This window comes from Tympanuchus pallidicinctus, unplaced genomic scaffold (genome assembly GCF_026119805.1).
Source record: "Tympanuchus pallidicinctus isolate F22 unplaced genomic scaffold, pur_lepc_1.0 scaffold1, whole genome shotgun sequence".
Classification (NCBI taxonomy): Eukaryota; Metazoa; Chordata; class Aves; order Galliformes; family Phasianidae; genus Tympanuchus; species Tympanuchus pallidicinctus.
Window position 1 is genome coordinate 92,724,975 of NW_026294618.1, and position 26,713 is coordinate 92,751,687.

At 44.6% G+C, this 26,713-nt stretch overlaps 1 protein-coding gene across 4 annotated transcripts in view; it reads left to right on the plus strand.

Moving 5' to 3' along the window:
* STUM (stum, mechanosensory transduction mediator homolog) overlaps positions 1-25,809 on the plus strand; it is a 38,615-nt gene extending 12,806 nt beyond the window's left edge. Inside the window, exons 2-4 of one of the 4 annotated variants that reach the window (XM_052672702.1) lie at positions 17,096-17,284; positions 22,163-23,086; positions 24,128-25,809. In XM_052672702.1, the coding sequence (XP_052528662.1) occupies positions 17,096-17,284; positions 22,163-22,197 (224 nt within the window). In that variant the 3' untranslated portion in view covers positions 22,198-23,086; positions 24,128-25,809. The remainder of the gene's footprint in view (positions 1-17,095; positions 17,285-22,162; positions 23,087-24,127) is intronic. The other 3 variants (XM_052672700.1, XM_052672713.1, XM_052672710.1) reach the window with 3 other exon arrangements.
* Positions 25,810-26,713: the final 904 nt, after the last annotated feature.

A 26,713-nucleotide genomic window follows, 5' to 3' on the forward strand; every position in this document is an offset into this window, starting at 1 on the left:
TTTTTTTATTTTTGACTAAAAGGGAGCCTAAAATTACTGGCTGAGAGAGACACATCTCTTGCAGATAACTGAAGTTAAATGAAAGCTACCCATTAGGTGGTTTGCAAAGCAAGACATTTGCTTTAATCATTTCAAAACACATCATACATTTCCCACATATCTTCCTAGATCTCTTCTTGTCATTAAAGAGATCAAATAATTCTGATCTCTGAGCTGCTTCTTAATGCACGAACAGCTATCATGTCTCAATACATTAGTATATTTCTGAAACTTAGACCTTCTCTCTTTCTCATGATTCTTCTTCTTCCAATTACTGCCCTTTCCTGTAACTCTCCTAGCTCTTTCTGAATATGCTTAGTGGGTGTTGCTGGCAAGGTTTCAGTAGTGAGGAGCCTCTGTGAGAGGTCAGAGAGACCTGCACAAAGAGCCAGAGCTGGAGCAGGTAATCCCTGCAAGGACTGCAGCCTTGTGGACTGCAGCCCCATGGAATAACTAATACTGGCCAGGGGAAAAGTACATGGAGAAAAAAGTGACAGAGAAACTGCTGTGAACTAACTACACCCTCCTCCCATTCCTCATTCAGCCACTTCTACAAACTGCTTGCTGCAGTCAGGAAGGAGAAAGATCAGGGAATGGAGAAGTGAAATTGTACTTGGGGTGAAAAAGGGGGGAAGGATGTTTTGATGTCTTTGTTTCTCTTTATCCAGACCTGCTTTAATTGACAATAAATTAATTTTCCTGGAGTCAAGTCTGTTTTGCGTATGACAGTAATTGGTAAGTGATCTCCTTGTCCTTATCTTGACCCACAAGCTTTTTTCTTATTTTCTCCTCCTGTCCTCTGGAGGAAGATGAATGAAAGCCAACAAACCACAGTATGTCCCTGATTTCTGTAATGCTACTATAGCCTCTTCTATAGCATCTTTTCTTTAGTACAGCCTACTGCCATATTAACTTTGTTGACTATAGAACACCTGGAGAGTGTTATTCGGAGTTCTTTCCTCCATGCACTGATCATGGTACAGAAGGTAAGAGAGAGAGGTCTGCGTGTTCTTTATGCATAGCACTGAGAACTGTTGTATTTAATGGTAGGACTGTCAAATGAGTATCTGTAACTGCTGACTGCTTCTCCTCCTCTTGCCTCAGCTCACTTCAGCCCAGCCAACCAAGACAATGCCTGACAGTGATCTCTGGCTACAGTGACTGATGGAGGTTTCCCATCTCACTTTTCTTCTGACTTCTGGAGTGTTGAACCACTCCATCAAAAGCTTGATCGAGGCAGTGAGATTACACTACCTCACAATAGAGACAGCAGAAGAAAACATCTCCTAGAAAGAAAACTATGATTAAACTAAGCTACATTTAAGCTTACATAAGCTTTTGTAAAACTTTGCACTTGATTTGCTGTGGCACAGGTGCATTTCCCTCTGCTGACTCTGATACAAGCTTGCAACCCATACTAAAAAGAAAGTGTCTGGCAGCTGGTTTACGTTAGGCCACTTTTTTCTTTCATGTGTAGTTGCACCATATAAGCATTTGATAATACAACATTAGACATGTTCTGTACTCCTCAGTAAAAAAAAAAACAGACAACAAACCAACCACCCAACAAAACAAAACAGTGCTGCTTAAAAAGAAACACTAATTATGACAACATGGGAAAGACATTTTCCAGACAAACATGACTACCTTGAACACTCTGCAATACTGCCATTTTCTGGTACAACTTTCTTATCAGAAATTAACAGATTCATAATCCTAGTCTGTGTTTTACTTTCACTGTTGCAAAGAGCCTTGGAGGGCAGTGAGACTGAACTAAGAGATTCAGAATTTGATCAAGTACTTGATAATCCTTTCACTACAGCTTTAGACATGACCCAGCCATGGTTTGGGCTGGAATTCCTGGAGTTCAATGGGAATTAGCTGCCTAAAATTCTTCAAAAGTCCACACTTTAGCTTCTCTGCCTCCTTTCTTTCATTCCTCAGAAGGAGGAATATGATAGCATACATAATTACACTGCCTCATGCTAGGTTATCATTGATAGTGACAAAATGCTATGATAAAAAAGATCTAGAGGAACTGCTGTTGTTACTTAGTATGTATCTTAGGAGAGAAGTGACAGTATGTTCAAAACAGAATAAGTAGAAAAAAATACATGTGGTTATTTGCATATGCTAAAAAATATTGAAGGATAAGTTCTTTAGCGTTGGAAATCTGAGCAGGATAAGAACTATATTCATATTCTCTTCTTGCCGAGCAGTTTGGCTAAGCTGTTAATCTTCACTAACTGAAAAATAGAAAGCACTTTTCTAGTAGACTTGTGTTGCCTTAATCCTAGATCTGGAAATATATGGTTCATGTGCACGGTACCAGCTCTGCTGCTCTTGTATCATTTGCCATTCAGCCTACAATGAGCAGATTGACCTTCCCAAAAACACTAGGCAGATTCTGTTCTGTACAGGTAGCCAATGTTTCAGCACATATTCTTCTGACATACCATCTTCCTTATGTTAGAACTTGTGGGTACAGTACAGATCCCTGTACTACTACTGTACTGTAGAAGTCTTAGTTGACCTTACTTCCATGTGTACTTTGATCAATATTCATTCAATTAGTAGTGATGGGAGTTGGCCACATTATCTAACTGTTAAAACCTCTTTCCATTCTCAGCCTACCCCAAACCTAGTCTCACTTTCTTTCAGATGGGTAAAAAGGGCTAGTTCCACATAACCTATTGCTCTTAGCGTATGTATGCATTAGCTTGAAACATCCTGCTGCCAGCCATACCATCTCTTGGATAAGGAATAGGAGGTCAAGTGGACTTTGCACACAGAACCGTGCCACAGACCCTACGTTATGTCATTTCCCAAATACTCCATCAGCAAATAAAACACAATTCTGATGGCAGTTCACATTTGCCTGGTTTCTTCTAATTGCAAAGTTACTGAGGAGCTCAAGCAACGGTATTTATTGCACTTCTGCCGAAAGAGACAGGTTTTGGTGCTCTTCCTGGAAAGAGCAGAGTGACCTGAGCATCTTTTGCAATAGCTGACACAGCAAGTTGCAAAGGCAAACACAAAGATTTCTAAAAAGTCTGGGCCTCCAGTTTCTTGTAGGGAAACACAGTAGGAACAGCATGGGAGCTCATGGTGTATTTAGTGATCCTTTATGAATCATGCATATCAGCTAGTGTGCTCTGCCTACTTCCCAGGCCCACCCATAGTTCTGATTTTGCTCATTTCCCAGCCTCAAGTGCACAATGCTTTTATTGTATGCAGAAATTCATTTTCAATATAACAAGTAGATTTTGGGTGAGAACTCAGGTGATCTGCATTACTTCAGGAACCTCTTATTAACGTAAGAAATTGATCCACATTTCCTGTCCCTAAGCTTTCTTTCTCCTCCACTGTCATTGGTACAACATGCTGCTGCCTTCCCCTGTAAGGAGCTGCCATAGGATAACATTCCATTTGTAGAGCACAGCGTAATAATTACGGACTTGAGATCCCGTCATAGGGCCTTCTGCTTAGATTATCACACTCTCATGATCACCCCAGAGTTTGGGAGAGTTGGGCAGTTCACCGTGGGTAGCTGTGATGGCCTCAAGCATTGATGGTCCTGTTCAAAGACCAAGGATGTTTCCTCTCCAAGGAAAGTTTAGTAAGATGCTGTTGCTTTGTGATATGATCCCAGTGCATTGAAATCTCTAGATTTCATGTGAAACAGACATTTTTGTCTAGAAAATACTCATTGTAAGATCTTAGGTGATTTTTTCATAACGACATCTGGTTGAACAAATGTTCCTTTGAATGACAACAGCAGGTTTCTGCTATCAAATTGTCCGGCGTAGCATAGTTAGCTAAAAATACTTGCTTATTTTTCCATTGCAGGCACAATAGAAGATGGCAGAATAGCTCTAATGTCAGACTGTTGCTTTTGTACAATACTGTACTAGAAGTCTTTTTTTGTAAAAAACAAAATTAAATGCTATGTTTTTATCTCAAAACTGAAGAAAAGTTATTTACTTTAGCTAGAAACACGGAGTTATTTAATGCTTAAGTGCAGGAAGCTATAATGAGAGTAGAAATACACTTAAGGAACCCATGGGGATTAGCATAAAAGAGTAAAGAATTGTAGGTAGGAAGAGAATAGTGAGATATAACAATATCAGCGGTTCACTCTTTCAGAAAGCACATAGTACCTCATGCTTTAAGGTGGAGGAAAGATTTGGGGGGTGTTTGGGAACTGTTGCCTTTCCTGTATTATTATTAAATACTCCTGTATTGCCTTTCTACTGTGCTAATCTTTCTGACTGTAACAGGGGGGAAAGGGAGAAGCGTGGACTCCCTTCTGTGTTCACCAGCAGTGGCTTTTCAGCTACCATTCACTGATTTTAGGCAGGAAAATGTACATCCTTCTGAGGGTTTGGTGGTTAGAAATGCAGTTATCTACATGCAGAAGAAAAGACATCTGGCCTACCTGTCAGTCTTAAATAAATTACACAACAATGAATAGATTTAGCTTTTGTAAATTCCTAAGACAGATGGGGACGTATTAACCGCAGAAATAAATCTTTACAAAAGATTACCTCATGTCAAACAGAAAGCAAAACAGATCCCTGGTTCAGGGGTAGGGGTTCTATGTTGCAGGATATATACATGATAATAGCAACATATGTTCATCAACTCTGAAATGAAGTGTTGGAATGCATTTGATATGGTATGTGAAAGAACTGTGACTGGAGACTAGGCCACAGTGACTGAAGCAAACATAAGGAAAGAAAAAAATTGAACTTGTTGATGTGTGAGATAAAAGAGTAGCATTTGGGGTGACCTAAATGCAGAGGAAAAGGAGAGGGAGGAGTTAAGTACAAAATTCTCTTCCTTTCCTCTTCTCTTGCAAGCCTGACTGATGGAAAGTTTGTTGGTGGTGTCACTGGTGAAACACATTCACCATGCAGAGAAAAGGAGTTGGACTTTGTTATCTTTCAGCTCAGACAAGAGAATGCACAAATAGAGATAGCAGAAGGAAAGGGAAAGAAGTATCCTACAAAGGTATAGGAGTTTAAGTCACTGTCATAGAGACAGAGATAGCACTTAAAAGGCTTGTGTGTGGATGAAGCTTAGAGAATCCTTGGCTTGGAGGGAGAAGAAAACAAGGGGAAAAGAATGGCAGAAGCTCAATCTGTGTCTCTGCGAGGCAGGAAAAGAAAGATAATGACTTGATAGGAGAGAGATAAAGACAGATGACAAGACGTTGAAGAGCAAAGAGCTCTTAATGGAGCTCCAGAGCAGCCAAGAGCCAGCAACTGTGGAACTGGGGTCCTGACAATCATTGAGATTCACTGCAGATCTTGATGGCTTCAGCAAAAGGGACAGAAGCCTCCAATCATTATCAGCTCCTAGAAGCCTCAGGGTTACTGGAGCTGGAAAACTGCTCCCATAGCTGTACAACCTCTGGGTTGCCCTGCAGAGATGTTCCAGAACATCACAAAGTCAAAAGGTTTGGAAAGGAGATGGATTTGATGTTTTGTACATGTATGGTGTTGCATGAGTACGCGACCAAATTCCTAATTTTGCTCGAATTGCATGGATTCATGTTTGTGGTAGTCCTTTTCAAGTCCACATATGGATTTGATTCATTGGCTTCACAGAAAACAGCAGACAATGGCTTCCACAGCCTGTTACCATTAACTAAAGGAACAACATTTCTGGTGTTTGCACTTCTGAGTTGCTGCCAAGGTCAGGTTAGACTCAGTGAGCCAAATTAATCCCCAGTGTAACTCTGTGGCAAAGGGTTTAGATCAGAGATTAATCTGGGCTCAAAGTAGATTTTTTTTTTATTTTTTATTTTTTTGCAGTAGGAGTACAACAACAGAGGAATGAATGCAGGCTAGATGGATGGTCCCTCAGCAGAACCTGCCCCTTCAAGAACTTTTCCCTTTCTACTCAGAGATTCTTCCTTTTCTTTAGAACAAGTAGAATATTTTGAGGTTCACACATTGCCTGCCACAATAAGGTACTGGCCCTGGCTAACATAGAAGCAGCAAATAGGAATTCCCTTTCTCTGCAGGCCTTAAAGTGACCCAGTGGAATGGCATAGAGCTGTGTCAGGGAAGGGTTAGGAAAAGATTCTTCAACAGAGGGCAGTGGGCATGGCCCCAGTGCTGGAGTTCAAGGAGCATCTGGACAACATGCTCAGATGTAGGGTTTCAATTTTGGGCATGATGCTGTGCAGAGCAGCAAGCTGGACTCCATGGACTCCATAAGCTTTGTGGGTCCCTTGTAACCAAGGATTTTTTTATGAATCCACAATTCTTGTAAAAGCAGCCTCTATTTTAGAATCCACTGTAGAAAAAATGGGTAAGAACTGTAGCTATTCACGATTTGTCAAACTGGAGAATGTAAGAGCAGAAAAGCATCATCTTTGTTTAGTTTGTGAAGTCTGATCGGTCCCAGTCTGATGGTTTTTCAATAAGATAAGAAAGGACATTTTAAAGTCTGAATCTCATCTCAGGTTCATCCTTTACCTTTACTTAAGTGCTTCTAACGGTCTTACACAGGAGAGCTGCATCATTTTACTGCTGTTTCTAGCCTTATTGTAAGCTATTCAACATGAGAATTAAGAAAAGAGAATAAAAGTCAGATAAAGCTATAACAGTTTCCAGTTTCTCTTCATATAACACCTCAGTATATCCCATTCCATGCAAGACTTCTCTAATCTCTGAACAATGATATCTTTGATTTATTGTATGAGCCAGTACTTTTTCTATTTCACTCAGGATAATTACTTGCTATATTGAGGTACTTCAAACTCAAACCTTTGCTATATTTTGAAAAAGTGTATGTATTTTTATATAACAAATACCTGTAGCCAGATGGTTAACATCAGAAGTTACTTTTTAAGGGGGAAATAAGTCTGTCCTATAACTTGAATCAGAGTAGATCAGTTGCCAATTCCTGAAGTTGGGAATATAAGAATTCCTAGAGAAGATGTTACCCAGGAGGTGTATTCAGGTGAATTGTTTTGTTTGAGGGACATCCTTAGAAAAGTCACCATGCAAAATTGCATACCCATGTTGCAAGTTGCATACCCACGTCATGCTAGAGGTGTCTTGGCTGGCAGAGAGACATGGGCTGTTTGCAGAGAATTCAGCTCATGAACAGGACCTGATGCTTATCTGCTTTTCTGGCCTGCTCAGCTAAGCAATGTTCTTCCCATTAGCTTTGCTTTCAGATGGAAGAGTAGCAAGATACTGAAGGAATTATTTTATCCAAATCAATATTCCTTTTAAATATTTCTATTAAAGCAATAGCACACTTTGATATAAGGTGCTATTCAACTTAGCACAAAGGAACCTCCATTCAGAAGCTGTTAGATATGAGCACACATGCACCCAGAGGGCAACATTGAAGAGCTGGAGTTGTGTTCTTAACATCCACCTGTTTTGGCATAATTAGTAACTTATGCTTTCTACTTGGGAGTACCAATTGCTATGGGAATAATTGCATCTGATGTTTAAGAATGAGATTAGAGCCTCAAGAGTAAATTGAAAGTCATTACGTATCTTACGTTCAAGAGCTGTTAGTTTTGTGGTGGCAAGAGGATATGACTCTGGAGAAAGAAATGGTTCCCCTACAGAAGTCAAGATAGTTTGAGATGGCTGCTAAGAAAATAGAGTTTTGCTCTGGTTCCTAAGTATGAGAACTGAAATGGGGAGGAGAGGGAAAACAGAAATTAAGCAGATGCTCCTTTATCACATATCATCTTCCTTATTAAAAGTAAAGAAGCCTCAAAAAGTTCAAGACTTCTTCTTAAGAAACAACTGAAAGTAGTAAAATTAACATCTAATTATGCTACTAATTAATAAATAGGGATTTAAAAGGAATAAAACCACAGGTTCAGAACTAGTTGGCAAGTGGTAGTAAATTTGAGCAGGACTGAATAAAAAAGCTAGGATTGAATTCTGGTCTCACAAATAATATCTCAGACTCCAGGGAGCAAGGCCACACATTTAGGCTGTAGAGTGCAACTCTACCGTGTTGTCTTTAAGTCCCCATTTGAGACACTTCAGCTCACAAAATGTATGCACTGAGTTTTCTGTATAAAAATGTCTGTCTCCTGTCATCACTGCAGGCATCCAAACACCTGTGTCATGTTTGTGTTCTACATTCTTCTGCTGCTTAAAAGATGGCTTCTACTTTGCTGTGATTTTGGAGGCTAGTGCAGTTTATTACACCTCCATTTCAGCTATCTTATTCTGTAGCAAAACCTCTAATTGTTCTGTTTCCCCATCTAACATTCCAACAAGATTAATTCTGTCTCATGTCTTAGTAGTCCCTAATTAACATGATTTGTCTTCACAGTTAAGGACTCCAGGGTATTGCAGCAAGGCAAGACTCACTGCTCAGTACATCTCGGCAGTAGTTAATGTGTTCTTCCACAAGCAGAGCAATTGCTGTTAGGTAGCCTCAAGGAGCTCAATTAGGTTCAAGGCAGTTATCAGAAAAGCAGAGGGGGAGGCAACAAGAGTGCAGACTGGCTTTGAACTGTGATGCTTGATTCAGTACAGACGGACAGGACAGATAGACCTGCTCTTAGCAGGAGAACAGCAACAATCTAAATTGGAGCACCCTGAGATGGGCATTACTGGCACTTAAACTGTGTGAAGGCAGAGGTAGTAAAACAAATGTCTGGTCTGTCTTCGTGCAGTAAAAGAATGCCAGTTTGAACCCTTATGCTAGGAGTTGAGATTTCAGTGTCACAGACGTCTGACTCCTGCTCTGTGTCTGACAAGACAGAGCTTTCCCTGGTACAGACAACTAGGAATGAACTTCAGCTCATTGGTGAGAGCCGTTCTCAGAGTTCTTGTGAAATCACTGCATTTTCCTTGTTATTGTTCACTGTTAGACAGCTTTTATTTTTATTTTCAGGATTCTTTGGGAACTGAAGGTAGGAGAAAAGCAAAAAGTTTTTCTTACTCTCAGAAAAGCAAAAAGCTTTCAGGGCCGCTCTGAAATGAGGAGGGCCATCTCCAGAGTGTGGGCTTTTGAAGGTCCAGGCTGGTAACTTCTGGATAAAAAGACATATCCAAGGTATTTTGATATCAATAGCAATAAACTGAGTGGCTTAAGGTTTGTTTGGTTTTTGGCTGTACATCAAGAAAACTGAAAACTGATTTCAGGAGGTGCTTGAGAATTGTGAATTAAGATCATAATCTTTAAAATTAGAGGTTTCAGTGAAAGGTTGTTTCCATCTCCTTGGTTCTTCTGGCACTTGGACCCTGAGCTCCTGCAGTGGTGCTTGCAGAGCAACCTGGAATGGGGGAGACATGACCAAGCACAAACTGATGTTCCTGCATGGCTGGAGGGGGGGAAAAAGAGGAAGTGCAAAGTAGAATAAACAACCAGCTTAACAGTGAATGGCATGAATACAAGAAATTCTACATGGCAGCAGAAAAAAAAAAAAAAAAAAAACCTGAGAATAGCTGCTTCCACAGAATAGAGCTGCTCACTGAAGTTATTGAACAGCATGACTGCATCCACTTAAGGCAGAAGAGCTTACAGCAAAGAGCCCTGTGCCATAAAAGTTGGTGATGCCTTTTGTTCTCTTGTATGTTTATTGTTGTATTTGGAAACCAACTGCATTATTCCTTTCAATACTGGTACACTTAATAAGGATGCAAATTGAAGAAAATCCTCTCCTAATTCCATTAGCAAAATTAAAATGCAAGCATCATGCAGAAGCAAGACTGCTCTGTCTCTGTCCTTTTCATATAAGCGCCCTTCACTGGCAGAGGAATAACTGACATGACCTCACTGTCTGTAATGTGCAGACAGCCTGTTGCCTCCAAATGCATACCTCAAAATGCAGAGCACTACTGGAGACCTGCATTAGCTTTCAACAAAGCTGCCTACCTGTGAATAAAAAACAGGCCAAGGTCTTATATATGAGGATCAACCTGCCATTGCTAGATTGCTGGCTGTACCTACATTACAAATTTCTTATATCCAGCAGAGCATCTCTTCACACCACCACAACCAGCAGCACAGGTGTACACAACAGCTGTGGTGCTACTTGGGCAGCCAGGGGTTCTCAAGTGTCCCATAGAGGAGCCAGCACATGGTAGGAAATGAAGAGAACTGTTTGCAATGCTAACACCTTGCTTCAGGAAGAAGATAGGAATGAGTGACAGATTTATGTTTCTGGATTTGATCTGAGCATCAGTTAAGAGTGATGAAGAATTTCTCTTTGCAGTTCATTGTCTTAGAAGTATGGCAAAGGATTGTTCTTCTGATGGGAAGATGGTGGAGGAGAGCTTAAGTAATTTTTTTGTGTGTGTGTGAATGTGGCTGGTAGGTATTGCTTATATGTTTCTAATTTTGTACATGTACGTTTCTGCACAGTATTCTGGAGGTTGACTTGCTAGAGAGGAGCTCTGCAGAGGAAGCCTGGTGAACAGCAGGGCAGCCACGAGCCAGCAGTGTGTGCCAGTGGCCAAGAAGGCCAGTGGGATGCATTACCAAGAGTGTGGGCAGCAGGATGAGGGAGGTGATCCTCTCTTTTTACTCTGCCCTGGTTGAGGCCACATCTGGAGTGCTGTGTCCAGTTCTGGGCTCCTCAGTTCAAGAAAGACAGGATATTCTAGAGAGAGTCCAGCAGAGAGCCATAGAGATGATAAGGGTCCGGAGCATCTCCAGAATGAGGAAAGGCTGAGAGGGGATCTCATCAATGCTTATGAACATCTAATAGGAAGAAGTAAAATAGCTGGAGCCAGGCTCTTTTCAGTGGCATGCAGCAACAGAACAAGGGGCAATGGGCACAAACTGCAACACAGGAAGTTCCATATGAACACCACTGTGAGAGTGGTGTTTGCTCACACAATGTGAGAGTGACAGAGCACTGGAACAGGTCGCCCAGAGAGATGAGGGAGTCTCCTTCTTTGGGGACATTCAATACCCACCTCAACACTTTCCTGTTCAGCCTGCTCTAGGAAGCCTGTTGCAGCAGGGAGGTAGACTAGATGATCTCCAGAAGTCCCTTCCAACCACTATGATTCTGTGATTACAATTCCTCACCTCCCCTTTCCTTTTGGGAATCAAATTCTCTCCAGTCTTTTTAACCATTATGACGTGCTATTCAAAACAGCAGTGGCAGTTCCAAGACCACTTTATCGTATCAAAGTGAGGAAGTCAGTTTGAGATCTGGGCTGGTACAGATTGCACACACAGCTCAACAGCAGAGTTCTGGCAGGAGCCTGAGGTGTGCTGTGCTGCTGAGAGTTACGCAGCAGAGCCCAGCAGCACAGCTCAGTAGAAATTTCAGTTTCAAGTACCCCAAGCACAGGCATAATTTAAAGCATTAAGCTAACGGAACTAAACAATATGAGAATATGGGAGTTTGAAAAGTCTTACTGATTAAGACAGCTGTTTTTAAGTGTTGAGAATGTAGCAGAGCTGCAGAATTAAAGAAAACAAACAGGAAAGCCGCTCATGAAAGTTGGTTGCAGCCTGTTTTTGAAAGTTTCTGTTAACTACTGGAAAGGCAGAATTTTATTTTTTTGCAAAAGATTAAAAATGAGAAAAAAAAACCCTTATTTTTGATACAAAAGCAGAGCTATCTTGCACGTGGGCTGTCTGCTGTAGATGCTACATAAATACTGTCAAGTCTGCTCAGACCACATGACACAAACCTTCTAATAAAATGGGCACAAAGCACAAGCTGGTATTGCAACATGATGAAGTGGCTGTAATCAGTCATGAACATACAACTTTTTGGGGGTGTGCCTGGCATTTTTTCATATAGTTAGGGATACCAGAAAGCAAACTCCACCAAGATCACCTTGTGCAGACGGAGCCATAACAAACCCTGTGGAGACAAGAACTACAAACACCAGTTTTCACTTGTCAAGTTACTGTATACTTCTGTCTGCAGTGAGTCCAGAAGGACTGTGCAGAGTCAGAATTCACTTCAAGTGTCCTTCCTAGGAGGAAGGAGGAAAAAAAAAAAAAACAACACATGCTGACAGAAGCTCAGCAATACATTTTTAATAGCAGGCCACAGAGGAAAATTCATGAGCTGCTCTCCATGGCAACATCTAGGCTCTGTCACGTTTGCCTGCCTCCACTCTTTCCTCTTCTCCCTCTCCTACTCCACCACTCCTGGTTTCCTTGCCTGGGCTCTGCATGCAGTGCTGCCCATGTAGGCTGGTATTTGCAGTGAGCCACTTTGCCACCAGATGTCTTCAGGCCATTCATTTCCCCCGTGACAGCTCATGGCCACAGCATTACTTATTCATAGTTCATTATACTTGGCCTGTGAATTTTGGATTGGGATTTTCAGTTCTAAAAGCTGATGACTAGGACCAAACCTGTTACTATTTTAAGCAGTCCATGGGTTCCACTCTTCTCCCCTCTCGAACTGGGAAAGCCACCCATCTGTTCTAGCCCCTTTTCAATGCATGTAGGTTTGCTTTCAAAGTACTGGCTAAAATACCTTTACTTATAGAAGAAAAGGGGATAATTGCATTGAGCACTGCATTAATTCCAAGGCTGAAATGAATTGCAAGGGGAAGAACTTACTCAATCCCACAGACAAACACTCAGTTTACATGTCATATTGCAGGCAACTCCCACATTTCATTCACGCTGCAGCCTCACATCTAGGTTTGCCACCTCTACTTTCTTTAGACAGCAAAAGAAGCCCATCCACACCCACTAATGGGGGAAGAATTGCTGCATATGTGGTGACCTCTGTACCCTGGGCTGAACACTAACCACAGACCATAGTGGCTACAGGAACGCTTCAGTGCTCCCAGGTCACTTAGTGCTGAGAAGGCCACGGGTACATTAGTTTGAGCAGTCTTTTCTATACAGACAGCTGCAGGTTTTAATAGCTTCCTTTCCCTCATCATGATCCAGAGGGTTACAGATGAGGATTTTAATTGGTGCCACCAATGATGAGAGGCCTCCCCATCTGAAACGATTCCTTACAAACTGGAGTTTAAAATGAGTTCAGACCACTCAGGACCCCCAGATATCTCAAACAGTAGATAATACAGTCACTGTAACACCAAGCAAACTGCAAAACTTATTATTCATTTTGTGCTATTTTTCTGGCATACCCAAGAAAGAAGCAGCATATCTCTTTCAGCAAATCCCCAACATCTGCCTCATACACCTGCCAATATTGTTTAATGACAGCTAATAATCATTTTACTTAAAAAATTCAAAGGCACATTAGACATGTCCCCACACAGAGCACTCCCCTGGTACAATACAGATATCTCTCCTCCCCCACAAAAGACACACTCATTAATTACATCTCCCACCATCGATCCTGCAGCCTTCATTGTTCTCACAGATACCTCAGATGCCATTCCTCTCCCTATTCTCCCTCCCTGTACTTGTGCTTACTAGCAGCCTCACGCATCCTGAAGCCTTGCTCCAGATCCTCAGTCAAAAAATGGCTTGTTTGTTCCCTTTGGGAAGCCAGAAAAAGAGCTACTTACCACCCTGTTTCCTCACAGTAATACAAGAGAGGATCTTATATGGCTCCCAAACTTAAGGAAAAGGGAAAATATGTTTCTTCAACCCCTCCCTAGCTCCAACCTTCATACTTCTGTGGGGTAGGGAGCTTGACTAGCAGCAGCTGTGTGTGCTCCCCTCATTTATCTTTCTCTTCTTGGTGGTATCTATAGCTGCTTCAGAATGGAAGCCCACTTCCCTCTGATATCTCTGCAGCAGCCCAGCTGTGTGCACTTACAGGCTGCTAGTTCCAGGCAAGCTGTTTGGCTCGTCCAAGTGCTTGCAATGAGCTTTGATGCCCTTTAGCTAAGTTTACAGACTTGCTCTGTGGCACGTGATGTCCTTTCTCCATGACCTCCCCCTCTGTCCCTGCAGGGTTTGTATTAATGCATGATTCACTTACTATTCAGCATAAGACCCAGAAAACCAGCAATTCATGGGTCTTCTGTCTTCCCCTGCTGGTGCAGATATCCATAGGGTGTGTTGTCCTCATTGTGAATTTTCTCCTGATACAGAAGAATAAATAATAAATAAAAATCTCTAAATGTGCTAGGTGTCTCTGTTCAGCCCTGGCCCTAATTCCAGCCTACCCACAACCTCAGTTTCTGAGTTATCCTGTTGTTCCCCACCCATGGAACTAAGCAAACCACGTCTGCTAGTGCAGTCAGCTCCTACTCAGAGCTAAATAGAGAAAGCACATGGTTTAGAGTAATGCCAGATTGCACTGGGTTTGGGCTATTTTCTGTTGGGTAGATATGAGAAATGCTTCATATCACTTACTTATCTCATGTAGAGACTTTTAGTTTTCATTACTTGCAGCCTTAGCAGTTTGTGTTCACTTGTTACATTCATAGCCTGAGATCTTTTTGGATAACTTGTTTAACTGGCCAACATAATCCCAGTTACAGATTTCTTACTAAGTTTTTAGGTTACTGGCTGTGGGTATCCCTCAGCTGGGATAGGAAGGTGAAGGCAGGGTGCCCTAACTAGTGTGGTTACACAGCATCAGCAGATGCAGCTTCTCTTCCTCCTCTTCAAGAATGTGCTTCCAGTTGGAAACTCTACCATATTTGGAAGTGTGGAGCCAAGAGAGTTTCTGGAAGGGAAATATGTTTAAGACTTTCTTCTGCCTCATGTTTTGAAGTGAAGCTGAGGCTAGGGAAGGTGCATTTTCTCCAGCTTTGGTGCAACACAGATAAAATGCTTTTCCTCAGAATGAAACTATGTTGACTAGAAGAAGGCTGCTTCCTTTTTCTATCTGCTGGCTTGTCTCAATTCTTGATTTAAAAATGCCAACCACCTCCCAAATGTTAGTTAATCATAACTAGTAAAGAAAATGCATTGGCTCCCATGAGCAGGAAGGTGGTCTGAATGGGAACCCGGAGGGCAAGGTTCCTGAGAAAATCCCAGTTTCTGTATCAGTTCTCCCTCCAGACATGGACACCTATCTGCCTTTTTTGCTTTCTTCCCTTTGGAATGGGATTGGATATTATTAGCTTAGTCACTGCTGTATGTAAGGGACTCATCAGCTAATTCAGCATCTCACTCTAATGATGTAAAAATATTAAAAGCTTCACTGGAAGGAATTGAAGCTGTTTCTTAAGAGTTATTGCTCATTTACAACCTTTTTTTGTAACACATCTTAGAAGAGCAAAGTTAAGGTGAGAGGGATTTTCATTTTCATTTTAAGAACAGAAATGCATTGCCATTTGGCAAGATTTAGCATCCTGATGGGAAAACATGAAAGTCCAGTTCCTGACTCTGCCTCAGTCCTGCCCTATTTAATCCCAGATTGTGCTATATTGTAGCTCTGCAGAGAACTGTTTCAGATGTGCTGGGGAATATTCCTGTCTTCCTTCTAGTTTAAAGAAGCTATGAGAGAAAATACGGCGGCTAAAGCAGGACAGAGATCTGGGATAATCATGATCATAGAATCATTAAGGTTGGAAAGAGCACTAAATTAACTTAGACCACCATGTCCACTAAGCCACGTCACTCAGATCCCACATGGAAGTTGCCAAAGCCAGCGAGCAAACAACAGACCTCTCTGTCAGCAAGTAGCAGGGAGGCTGATGTAACATCCTTTGGGATTAAAGCCATTCCCCCTTTTGTTCTTCCCAGCTCAGCAGCGCTGGGTTGCAGGGCTGCCTCCTACTGCACCTTGCTGCAGTGCCGGCTGCAGCACTGAGCGGCTGGGAGGATGAGAGACCGGGGGCAAGAAGGCACGTGGGTTTGGGGAGCTGGTGGGGTGTTAGGAGTATGCTGGAGCTGAAGGCTGCAGAAGATGGTGAGATTAAAAATAGGCTGTGGGCAGCCTTCCTACCATGCTAACTGCCTGTTCTCCTTGTGACCCACTGAGATGACAGCAGCAGCAGAGAGCATCTGTCCTACCATGCTGGCAGGGCAGGAGAGCATTGTTTTGCTCTTAAGCAGAACCTCCTGCTCTGTCTGGCTGCTGCAGTCTGCAGGAGTGATGCAGCTGAGCGTTTCCTCCCATATGCATCCAAGACAAGTGATCCCATCCTTCAAAAAGTTCAGTAAGGCATCGGTGTACATCAAAGATGAGCTTACTCATTTGCATCTCAAAGATCATTCACATGCTCCTGCTCTTGCAGACAGAAAAGGGCAAGTTCTTAAAACCACTGGATGTTGTTCTGCAAGGTATGTAATTCCAAATATTCACCGAAGAAACGTTCAGAGATCTGGGTGATCCAGCACAAACCACACACCTTTGTACCTACCTTGGCAATGATGTATTCAGACGTAAAAAAATAGAAAGACAATGTATAATGATAACAAGTGTTAAAGTGCATACTTAGATCAGATAATGCAATCTCCTGACTAGCAGCTCATACACAACAGGTGTCAGTAGCAGTTTCTTCTGTTCTTTGCAGATGCTGTGCATTGCTGCAGGTTGGCTGTGGGTACTATGAGTCCTCCCCCAAACTGTACTCTTTGCTATCCATGGAAACAGAACATCAGCTGCAAATAAATGTTCAGGCTCATCCAATGGGCTAAATGCAGGGAAAATCTTTGTAATTTCTGATGTGTTCTCCTCCCACCCAGCTTTTACTTTCATACATGCATTATTATTCATTTGAATTGTTTTAGGAAACCTTGAGGGTGTGTGGAAGTTTTGGAAGTTTGGCTCTGGTGGGTCTGCAGCACTCAGTACTGAACATCAGTTTAGTTTTTTCTACTCTGTTAAAAGACTTCCAGGTATCAGGTTGTGACTCAGGGGAGCGTTATGCTGAGCTGCAGTGCCTCAGCAGCACCATTCTTTGTGTATGCTCCTTCTGGAGAAGTATTCAGGAGAATACCTCAGACTGAATTTTCATGGACATGTCAGAGATGTACTGCTTTGTACAGCCAGTAGTGCTGTAAGTCTGGGTAGAAATTTCCCTTTTAAAGCTTCTGTAGAGAAAATATGTGCCTCCGTTTGTCCTCTTGTACAGCGTTTGCAGATCCACTACAGCAATAGGAGCAAGACACTCTGAAAAGTGAGGTTTGGAGGAAGAAATCTGGCATGAATCTGTGGCTTCACTATGTTTTTTTTCTACTTTCTCCATAGGAACATTTGTATCAGCTTTCACTGTGCTGTGTGGAGCCCGGACTGACCTCCCTGACAGGCACATATGCTGTGTTTTCTGGCTGAACATTGCTGCTGCATTGATCCAGATCCTGACAGCAATTGTGATGGTCGGATGGATTATGAGTATATTCTGGGGAATGGACATGGTCATTCTTGCAAGTAAGTACAGTGCAATATCCATTCCACCTTCCTTATGTTGCTAGGACACAACTAATGCCCCTGCAGTCTCCACACAGCTCTGTAGGGTGCAAGAGTCACAGGATGGGCTCTGCAAGCTGGTAAGAAATTTGTGGGAGTTGTTAGGGACATTCATACCCAGGCTGCCCTGTTTCTTGTCTGGATGAGATGCTTGCATCTCACCATGAAGTTTAGAACCTTCTGTTCTTGTCTAAAACATTAAAAGTACAAGAAGGGGTGAGGACCTCAGCACTGCAAGCTCTGTTGACTGGAGCCCTTCCTCCCTGGTTGCATTGGTGTATGGTTTTGAACAGGAAAGACCTTTTTCCTTCATGGCCCCAGCTGCACCTCTCCCACAGTGTCAGTCTGTCAGAAAAGCCCCAGAGATGCTCTAGGACATTCCATCTCCCCTAGATTCATTTGTTCAATGATAATTTTTTTTTATGTTTCATTAAGTTCTTAGGCTGAACTGGACTGCTGAGCTATTCCTGGAAGGAACTCTCCTTCGCCCTTTGATGATATAACAAATTATTCTGGAGGGAGCAGAGTCTTTCATTGAAGTTAGGTCATGCAGCTGGTTAACCACATATTACCATTCTAGAACCCAAACTCTGTCACTTTACCTGCTAAAGACTTTGACTGGTGTGAAATGGAGCATCATTTCCAATTACACAGCGGAGAATAGAAGTAGCCTGCTTCTGAAGGAGAATATCTTAGCATCAGCTTTTGTCATTTTGTTTGAAAGGGCTTCACGTTGTCATCTCTGCTGACCTCTGCTGGAGCAGGAAGGGGGGTCTCAGGAAACTTCCAGGATCTGCAGAACAATGAAATGAGTGAAACTGAAAGGACGACAGGAGACCAGGCACATGTTCAGCTGCCAAACCCATGGCTTAACGCCACTTCCCAAACCATCTGATGATTTCTGAGCCAGCCTCAGTTTGCAGGCTGAGTTCAGAGTGATCCTCACATAGAGCAAAAGTTGGTTGTTAAAAACTTGAATGCCAGTGAAACAAAAGGCTTTCCTCAGGGCACAGGCAGCACTGCACTTTACTTTCCCAAGCAAACCAGCTGCCAGGTTTCATCTCAGGTACACCCGTGTGTCAGGGGTAGCCTGAGCTACTGCTGAGGATAAAATGTGAACGGGTGCTTTTCAGTGGAATGGCTCTAGGAACCCGCCCAATTTGTTTGTGATCAGGTCATTAAGTGTTTGTACCTACACACACCATACCGGTGCTACTGCTCTGCTGCTCATCTTCAGCATGTCGGGCACTGCCGGCAGAACCAGTTTTGCAGTGGCAAGCACCTGTTCAGAGAGCCACAGCTAAAACTGTGGCTTACCTTTCTCCACAGTCCTGCTTGTGTATGGCACAGACACCGGGAAGGTAAGCAGAGAGCTGACTGTGAGGAGGCTCCACCTGATTTTCCAGGTTGATTGTCAGGGAAAAAATTACAGCTTTATCTGATTCCCTCTGCTAGAAGGGAAGAGCAAGTGGAACCAACGTGCTTTATGATAACCAGCTCTATATAACACAACAAGTTGCAGCCCTCAGAAGTTTCTCGCTGCCTCAGTTAGGTTTCAAGTTCCTCACAACAGGGAGGAAATCATGGATAAGTAAAGGATTCTTGGTTAATGGAGGATAAAGGAAAATGTAGTTTTTTCAGTCAAAGCAGAAAATGGAAGTGATCAGTTGTGCTCACTTGTATCAAACAGCATAGCGAAGTGAAGTGAAATGCTTTGGGTTTGGTTTTTGTTTGTTTTTTTGTCTTTGTTTTCATGTTGAAACAAAACAAAGCAAAACCAAACCCCACCAAAACAGAGTCATTAAAAAATGAAATAAGATTTCAAGTGCAAGAAATAAGACATTTCATCTAAAAATACTGCTATGCTAAATAGTTTGCTTTGGATGGGTTTGGTTTGCTTAATAGGAGAAAAAGTTATTTGTGATTTGTTCTGCGCTGGGATAAAGCGGAAGCTGTTGAAACTTGAGTCTGCATTTGGCTGGGGAGGAGTTAAAAGATACTGAAGCAATGCCCACCTCTGCTTTTCCTCACCATTAAGTGACTGAGTCTGTGCATCCCCATGATGGGATTTTTGGTGGGCTAAAGGACAATCTGATCATGTGATATCCCAGACAAATGTGCTGGAGGGCTTTTGCTCTGGATTTCCATGCAGTGGGGGATCAGTTCCTTTTTGACAGGCTCCAGGCAGAGCCTGTGCTGCAAAGCATGCTTGTGTTGTTGGTTGGCAGAGTGCTGGGCAGCAGCCAAGGAGGCTGGTTGCAGTTCTCCCCCTCCTAAGGCTCCCTCATACTCAGCCACTGAGAGAAGAGTCCTGCTGGAGCCTTGTCCAAGAGGAAAGCCTTGAGGATAATGTCATGCTGTCTGTCTTTAATGAGGGGGAAAATGAGAGGAATTATAAGTCAGTCAGGTGCACTTCAGTTCCTGGAACAAGTAATCAAATGGATGACTTGCATGCATTTAGGAAATAAAAAGAAATAAAGTGAGAGTCAGCCTGGTTTTGTCAAGAACAAGCTGTGTCAAACTGGCCTCATTCCCTTCTGTGGCAGAGGAATTCATTTTGTGAATTGAGATCAGACATACATCTTGACTTTCAGGCATGGACGTTGTGTCACACAGCACTTTTCCAAGCAGGCCAAGAGAAGTGGTCTGTGAGAAAGATTTGAGAGCAGTTCTCTGAATACGTTTTTCTTTAATTCATTCTGAAATTGAAGCTACAATGAGAGATGTTTTGTAAGGCCCCTCCTGAGACTGGTTCTGCTCAGTATTTTCATTCAGGACTGGATGATGGTGTGGGCAAGCAGCAGGGTCAGGATTCAGGTGGTACCCTGACAAACTGAAGAAATGGTGTGAAAAACATTACCAGACACATGGCTTTGGGGAGAGCTCTTTGTTTTACCTGCTATCTGAAAGTAAAGGGAGATGGAAAAGAAGCCCCTAATTCTTTTGCAAAAAAAATAAAAAGGTGGACTCACCTCCCTGCAGTAACTCACAGATATCTCATGGGCAACTGCAGCACTGTGCTCTCCCAGAGTCCTTTCTGGCTCAGGAGACAGAAGTCAGGGAGTATTTGTCCAGGCATTGTTGCACCTCTGATGAACACAGCCCAGAAGGAAGGCACAGCCTTTGAAGGAAGCCCTCACTCCACTTCTGCCCTCTCAGTTATGTGTGTGTGATTCCCCTATGCTCTCTTAACAAGAACCCAAAACAAAAACAATCAGTTCAAACTCAAAGATCTCAGATAAATAGCGCCTTGAAGAGGTTTTGCCCTGGTCTGAATGTTCAGTTGTAGAGCAGACATTCTCTGTTCACTCCACAGCCCTGATTTATCCATTCTTTTCTGGTTCTTCATGTGTTTTGGATATATTGTCTACAGTTACATTTCTCCCTCTCTCTTTCTTCCATGTTCCTTTGCCTCCTTTTGTTCACCATCAAAGTTTCACAAGGTAAGTTTGTTTCTGTTCCTCCTCTTCAGCCTTGAACCCCAGGGCAGCAGCGGCACCTGTCTTGGAGAAGGAGTTCAGGCCTGGCTGGGGCAGGTGCTGCCCACTCCCAGCTGACATCCAGCTCTGTCTGTGTGTCTGTGTGTCTGTCTGCCTGTCTCCGTCAGTCCTGTGGCTGTGCCAGTGGGCGTGGGAGCACAGGAAGGAACTGCTTCTGGCTTGCAGCTGGCAATTCCATCCTGAGAGCCAGGTGCCCGCAAATCCTGGTGCTCCCACAGCAGAGGATGCCTGAGCTCTCATGGAAAACCAGCCAACCAAGGTGTTGGATGGAAGGTGTCAGTGTATTGCTACGGCTGTAAGACAAACCAGGGTCAAAATGTTTTTTGGTGCCCTGAGGACATCCCTGGAGCACACTGCTCTGGTTTCAGAGAACCCTGAGCAGGGACACAGTTTGAGGGAGGTCGCTAGGACTGTGGCTAAGACAGTCTGTATGTGGATTGGTTGTCTCTTGCCTCTAAACACAAGATGGTAACGATTTACAGAAGTGCAATTTCAAGTAAACGAGGTTAAGTTGTTGATTTGGGGCCCAGATGCTGATCTTGGAGCTGTCTGCTTTACCAAATTCTGCCTCAACTGTATTGCTTCACAGGCACACTCACACAGCACTACTTTGCACAAAATACCAATTGCTACATCACAAGTGTGGTAGCTGCTTTCCCATATAAACTATTTCATAAGACAGATAAGTCTTTTAACAACTAAATTTAGCATAGAAGAGCTCATTTGGCTTACTCTGGTCATGTAAAGAGAGATAAAAGCTCTGCCATTGCAGTTGGCTTCCATCCAGTTGCAAACCAAGAGGCAAGCCTGAAGGGAGTTCTATCATATCTTATTAAAGGCAAGGCTGCACAAACAGCAAGCAGTGGGGCCCTGGCCTCAAGAAGCCATGGTGAATAGGACAGGACACTCAAGCCCTTTACAGATGTGATTTGTGCACACCTTGGTGGTGACGTGCACTGGATTTGCTACTGAAAAGCTCAATTTTCCCCACTGCTGATGTGCCCTGACCAAAGCACCTCATTCTGCTGGCCCGAAGCAAAGCAAATGGGTAATGGGGCAGCAAGAGCCTGTGAAGGACTGAGGTTACTTACTCTGTAGCCACAGGTACCCACAGTACTCTGGAACCCCTCACAGAAGCAAAGCCAGGCACTGTGCCTGCTGCCAGTATCTGCAGGGCTGTATGCTCAGGCGGCTGTGCCCACGGTGGAAAGGGGCAGCAGGGAGGCGGCAGCCCCTGGTCTCATCACAGGGGTACCCCAGGCTCCTGGTACAGCTGGCTGCGGGCCCACACTGAGGGTCCTCCTTAGGGACTGGCACTAACCATGTTCCCTTCCCCCCCTCCTCACAGGCTCCAAGGAGCAGGGAATCCCACAGCAGCTGTAGTGGCTGGGACAAGTATGTTCAGAGAAACACGGCGAGCGATTTCCTTGGGCAGCTGTGGGCCACGGACCTTCTCATTACCCTTTGTCTCTCTTCTTCCTTTTGTTTTGTGCCTGCTCCCGGTCCACCTGCCTGTCCAGCGGAGCGGAGGTACCGAGCACCCGAGGGAGACTTGCACTGACTGAGCAGCAGAGATGGGGCGAGCGCATCGCACCTTGGGACTGGCCCCAGCAAGCCAGCGATGGGTGGCCAAGGAGGAGGAAGAGGAGGGTGCCAAGAGGAGGGGAGCCCCTGGGCAAGGTGGCACCCAGTCAGGCAGTGGCACCAAGGGGGTGGGAGATGCTGCACTCTCTGCTGTCCCAGCAGGAAGTGGCCAGAGCTATTGTGCCTCCTGTTTCGCTTGCTGTTAAAGAAAACCAGCTGTGAACATCAAATGCCAAGGAGCTATTAATAGGTACATGTACAGTCTGTAAAAGCAAACAAGTTGTACAATCTTTCCCCTCCAAGAAGCCATTCTTGACTGCTTCGTGGCAACAAATGGCTCAGCCCAGCCTCCTCTGCTGCGTATTTATGACGCTTGGCAAAGCTATATCATTGCAAATGTCTTGAGAAATGTGTACTCTGTAAATTGTGTTGTACTGCTGAACTGAATTGGGCTGTTCCCTCCTTCAGTCCATTGGCACCATGCAAGCACCTGCCCACATCGGCCCCAGGAGGCTCCTGCTAGCAGCAGGCAGGGCACCCCAAGCTACCAAAAGCTCCTCCTGTAAAGGCTTTTCCTCCCCTGCCCCTGGAAGGGATGTGCTGGCAGTGTTTCTTTGCTTTGAAAATGGATCCCTGCAGTGTAACCCACGGTACCGACTGACACTGCGGCTCTGCTCTGCTACCCAGGGTAAGTGCCTGGGGCATGGGGATCACACATCCTGTGGTGCTTGTGGCTCTTCAGGCATGTGACTAGCAAGAGGATAAGGTACAAACAAGGACAAAATGGATTTATGAAAGAGTCCTCAGGTGAAATGTAAACTGATATTCCACAGGTTCAGCTATTCACAGTAAGCCTCTCCACCCACAGGCAGCAGTGAAGTGGCTCTTGGGAAGACAGGTGTCAACTGCTGCTGCTTGTTAATCTGGGGCTGGGTGTGCTTGGGAGGAAAGGCAGCACAGCTGTCCCACCTCGATGCTGCGCACAGCAGCAGTGCTTGGGAAATCCATGCCAAATGAATGAGCTGCGAGTTGTGCTAGGAAAGAAGCGACCTGAGAGCAGCCTGCTCTACAGCCAAGAGATAAGTTCCTCAGGATTACCCTGGTATTATAAAGTAGCCAGATAAACCCTTAGGGTCCAAAAGCCCTTCCCAAGGTTTGAGACAGGGGCAGCAAGAAAGCAGCCAAGTATCATCGAGGAACAATGTGTTTCAGTGCCCACAAGGATGAATTCATTTGCAGAAGGATATGAATATTCAGTGCCCACTCCTCTGCTGCAGTAAAAACTGCTCTTTTTGGGACCGCTGCAGGAGTCCAGGAGCAGTTGTGTGGTATGGGAGGAACAAGCTAAGGGCTGGAGTCTGGATAGCTTGAGCTCTGCCTCACTGACACACACTGATATGCTGTGTGTCCCAAGGCTTCTGTCCTTCCTTCATTCCACTCACTGCAGCCCAGCTGGAACAGCAATAGGGCTCAGACAGTGCTGAAGCCTGAGTTCACATCTCCCTGGGGCATGGCCCCTGGGCTGCAGTTCCCTTCCGCACAGAGATGAGCAGGTCTTATCAAAGGAGAGAAGGCATTTATGGGATAGAGCTGTAAAATCCCCATCTGCACAGGGGTGAGAACCACAGCTCACACACTGGAGAGAAAAGCAATACAACAAAAGTACAGGTATAAATGCTACTCTGAAGCTCTCTCTCCTAAGCAGTGCTTTTCATTATTATTTTTTTAGGACCAGAGGAATCACCCAGCACCTTCATTCCCCCCCTGCTGCAGGAGCACACAGCATCCTGGAGGTCTCACTCGTGCCTGCAGGAGCAAAGCCCTGACCCCCTCCTCACTGGACACATCAGCTGATGCTTCCACCAGAATATTCCCCTCTGCCTCCCTTCACAGTTATAGTGCAGCAAACACCAGAAGGCTGTGGCCGTGCTTCTTGCTGATCCTTGCACACAATCCAGCTGCCAACTTGGACTTAGGCGTGTGGCACTGAGCTGGCTCCATATCATCCTTCACTTTGTGAGAATAAATGTTTTAGGTGCAAGCTAAAGAGCAATAGTAACTGATGAAGACTGCAACTGCTTCGCCACCATCAGCCATCAACAAACTATTTTCTGCTGCTCTTTCCTCATTGTGAAAACCAGGCTTTTTTTCAGAAAGGGCTGCAATGAAACAGTTTCAGCCAGGCTCAAATGCTGCTTCACTGCTTGTCGGGAAGCACCGTCAGGTAGAGACCAAACCAAACACTTTTCTGCATTTGTAGTGAGTCATCAAATAGCTTCACAGCTGAAGCACTGCAATGGGGAGAGCGTGGAAATGTTGATGAATTTGTTGGTGTTGTCAGTTCTGTACTTATCACAGAAAAAGGGCTGTGGAAAATGCTCGCTGTCCTGCCCAAATCCCAAGAAAGCTGCATGTTCCTCCCCATGTGCATCCGCTGCCACACATTTCACTACAGACTTTTTGCTGGACACTGCTCCTTGGCACAGCCTCTGTGCTGCGGGATGTTTTACTCAGAGCTCCGCCTCCAGGAAGACCACACATGAAGACTCACAGGGCCGATACTCTTCAGGGGCAGCTTTGTTCCATCCTGGTGTTGCATTCTCTCCTTTTTGGGATGATCCATGCGCATGCTCAGCCAGCAGAGTCTCCTCTCGCCATACCACTGCACAGCACCATGGGGGCACTGCACAGGGCTTTGTCTCACAAACACACTTCTTTTTTGAGCTATTCCTTCTGAACTACGCCTTCTACATGTCAACGCTGGCATTCAGAATGGCCCAAGAAGAGCCATAAATGCAGACAGACCTAATGTTCCTTCCAGCCCAAAGTGGAGGCTTCTCCCAGGTGCTCAGTGGCAATGCACCCCTGTGGTTCCCAGCTGAGGTTTCTCTGTGTTTGTGCACACAGTTCACTTTCAGACAGTTTGGGGATTCATTGTCTGATCTGGAACTCAGCATTTCCAGCCTACCTGCATACCATTCCAAGTGACCGTGGCACCAGATGAGCTGGAATCAGTGCAACAAGCCCAGCAGGAGCCCATGCCACCTACCACCAATCCTTCGTCCCCATCATCTGTAATTGTGACCTCTCCCTGCACTCACCCAAAGGGCAGCAGCACTCCCTTGGTATGCTTCTGCCCTAGCGAGGAGGGAACTGATGCCTGTGTGCATCATCTGCTCCCTATATGGAGTTGGTGCTGGTGCCCTGATATTCAGCCTGCATTCTGTTTCTGTGCTGGTGCCTGACCTGACCCCTGCAGTCATGGAGGAGGGCTTGTGTGCCCACTGATGTTGCCAACTGGTTGTGATGTGCTGTGTTTTGATACTGTGGATTTTTTCTCTCTCACTCTCTTTCTCTCTCTCTCTCTTTTTTTTTTTTTTTTTTTTAAGTTAAATATATTCTATTGCTGTACAGCTGGAATGAAACACATTCTCTTTACGTAGCCAAGAGAAACTCTACCAGGCCTGAATTTAGATGAGATTTCTTCCCATGGGGCAGCAGAGGCCTGACTGGAGTCCTCATTTCAGTGTGGCCATCCCTGCGCTGCTGAGACAGTGAGAGCAAAGCCCACCCTGTAGCTGGAGGGGTGCTGTCTCACCTCGGTCTTTTCCGCAACCTTTGCACTTTGAAACGACTCTGGTCACATTCCCATATGTGAGCCAGTGCCACTGGGCAGGTGGGCTCTGGGGAGGGTATGAAGTTATCATGGTGGGGTTGCATGGGGTCCCTGCCGGGTGTGTCAGCTACCTGCAGGCTTAACTGGGGAGTTCTGCTTGGACGAGGTCCCACAGGGCTGACAGCCCGCCAAAATGGAACTGGGTATTTTGACTGAGCAGTCCCTTTCTGGATGCCACTATCCAAGAGCAGCAGTGACCGTTCCCTTTACTCCACACCAGGCACATTGCACACACCGGTCAGGACATGGAAACCAGCCCCCTCCCAAACACAGGAACCTTCTCGGGCTGCTGGACCCCACCAGCACCAATCCAGACATGTTCATGGTGACAATTATCACCTGGAATTGATCTCCACAGCTGGAGCTCACCTGGGGGCAAAATAGGATTAGCGCAGGTTGTGTACTTGCTAATCTCATAAACCTTACAGTCAAGCTGTTCAAATATGCATATGAACCCTAATAAAGCCATGAGAGGAGAAAAAAAACGATCCCAGAAATGATATTGCACTCACAGTACGCCTTGGAGAGAGTTTGCGAGGGAGAATCAGAGCGCTGTGGAGGAGGACGGAGGCTGCCAGCCCAGCGGGAGCTCCGCGTGACGCCGCGGGAGCAGCGGCGGTGCTGCGGCGCCACCTCGCG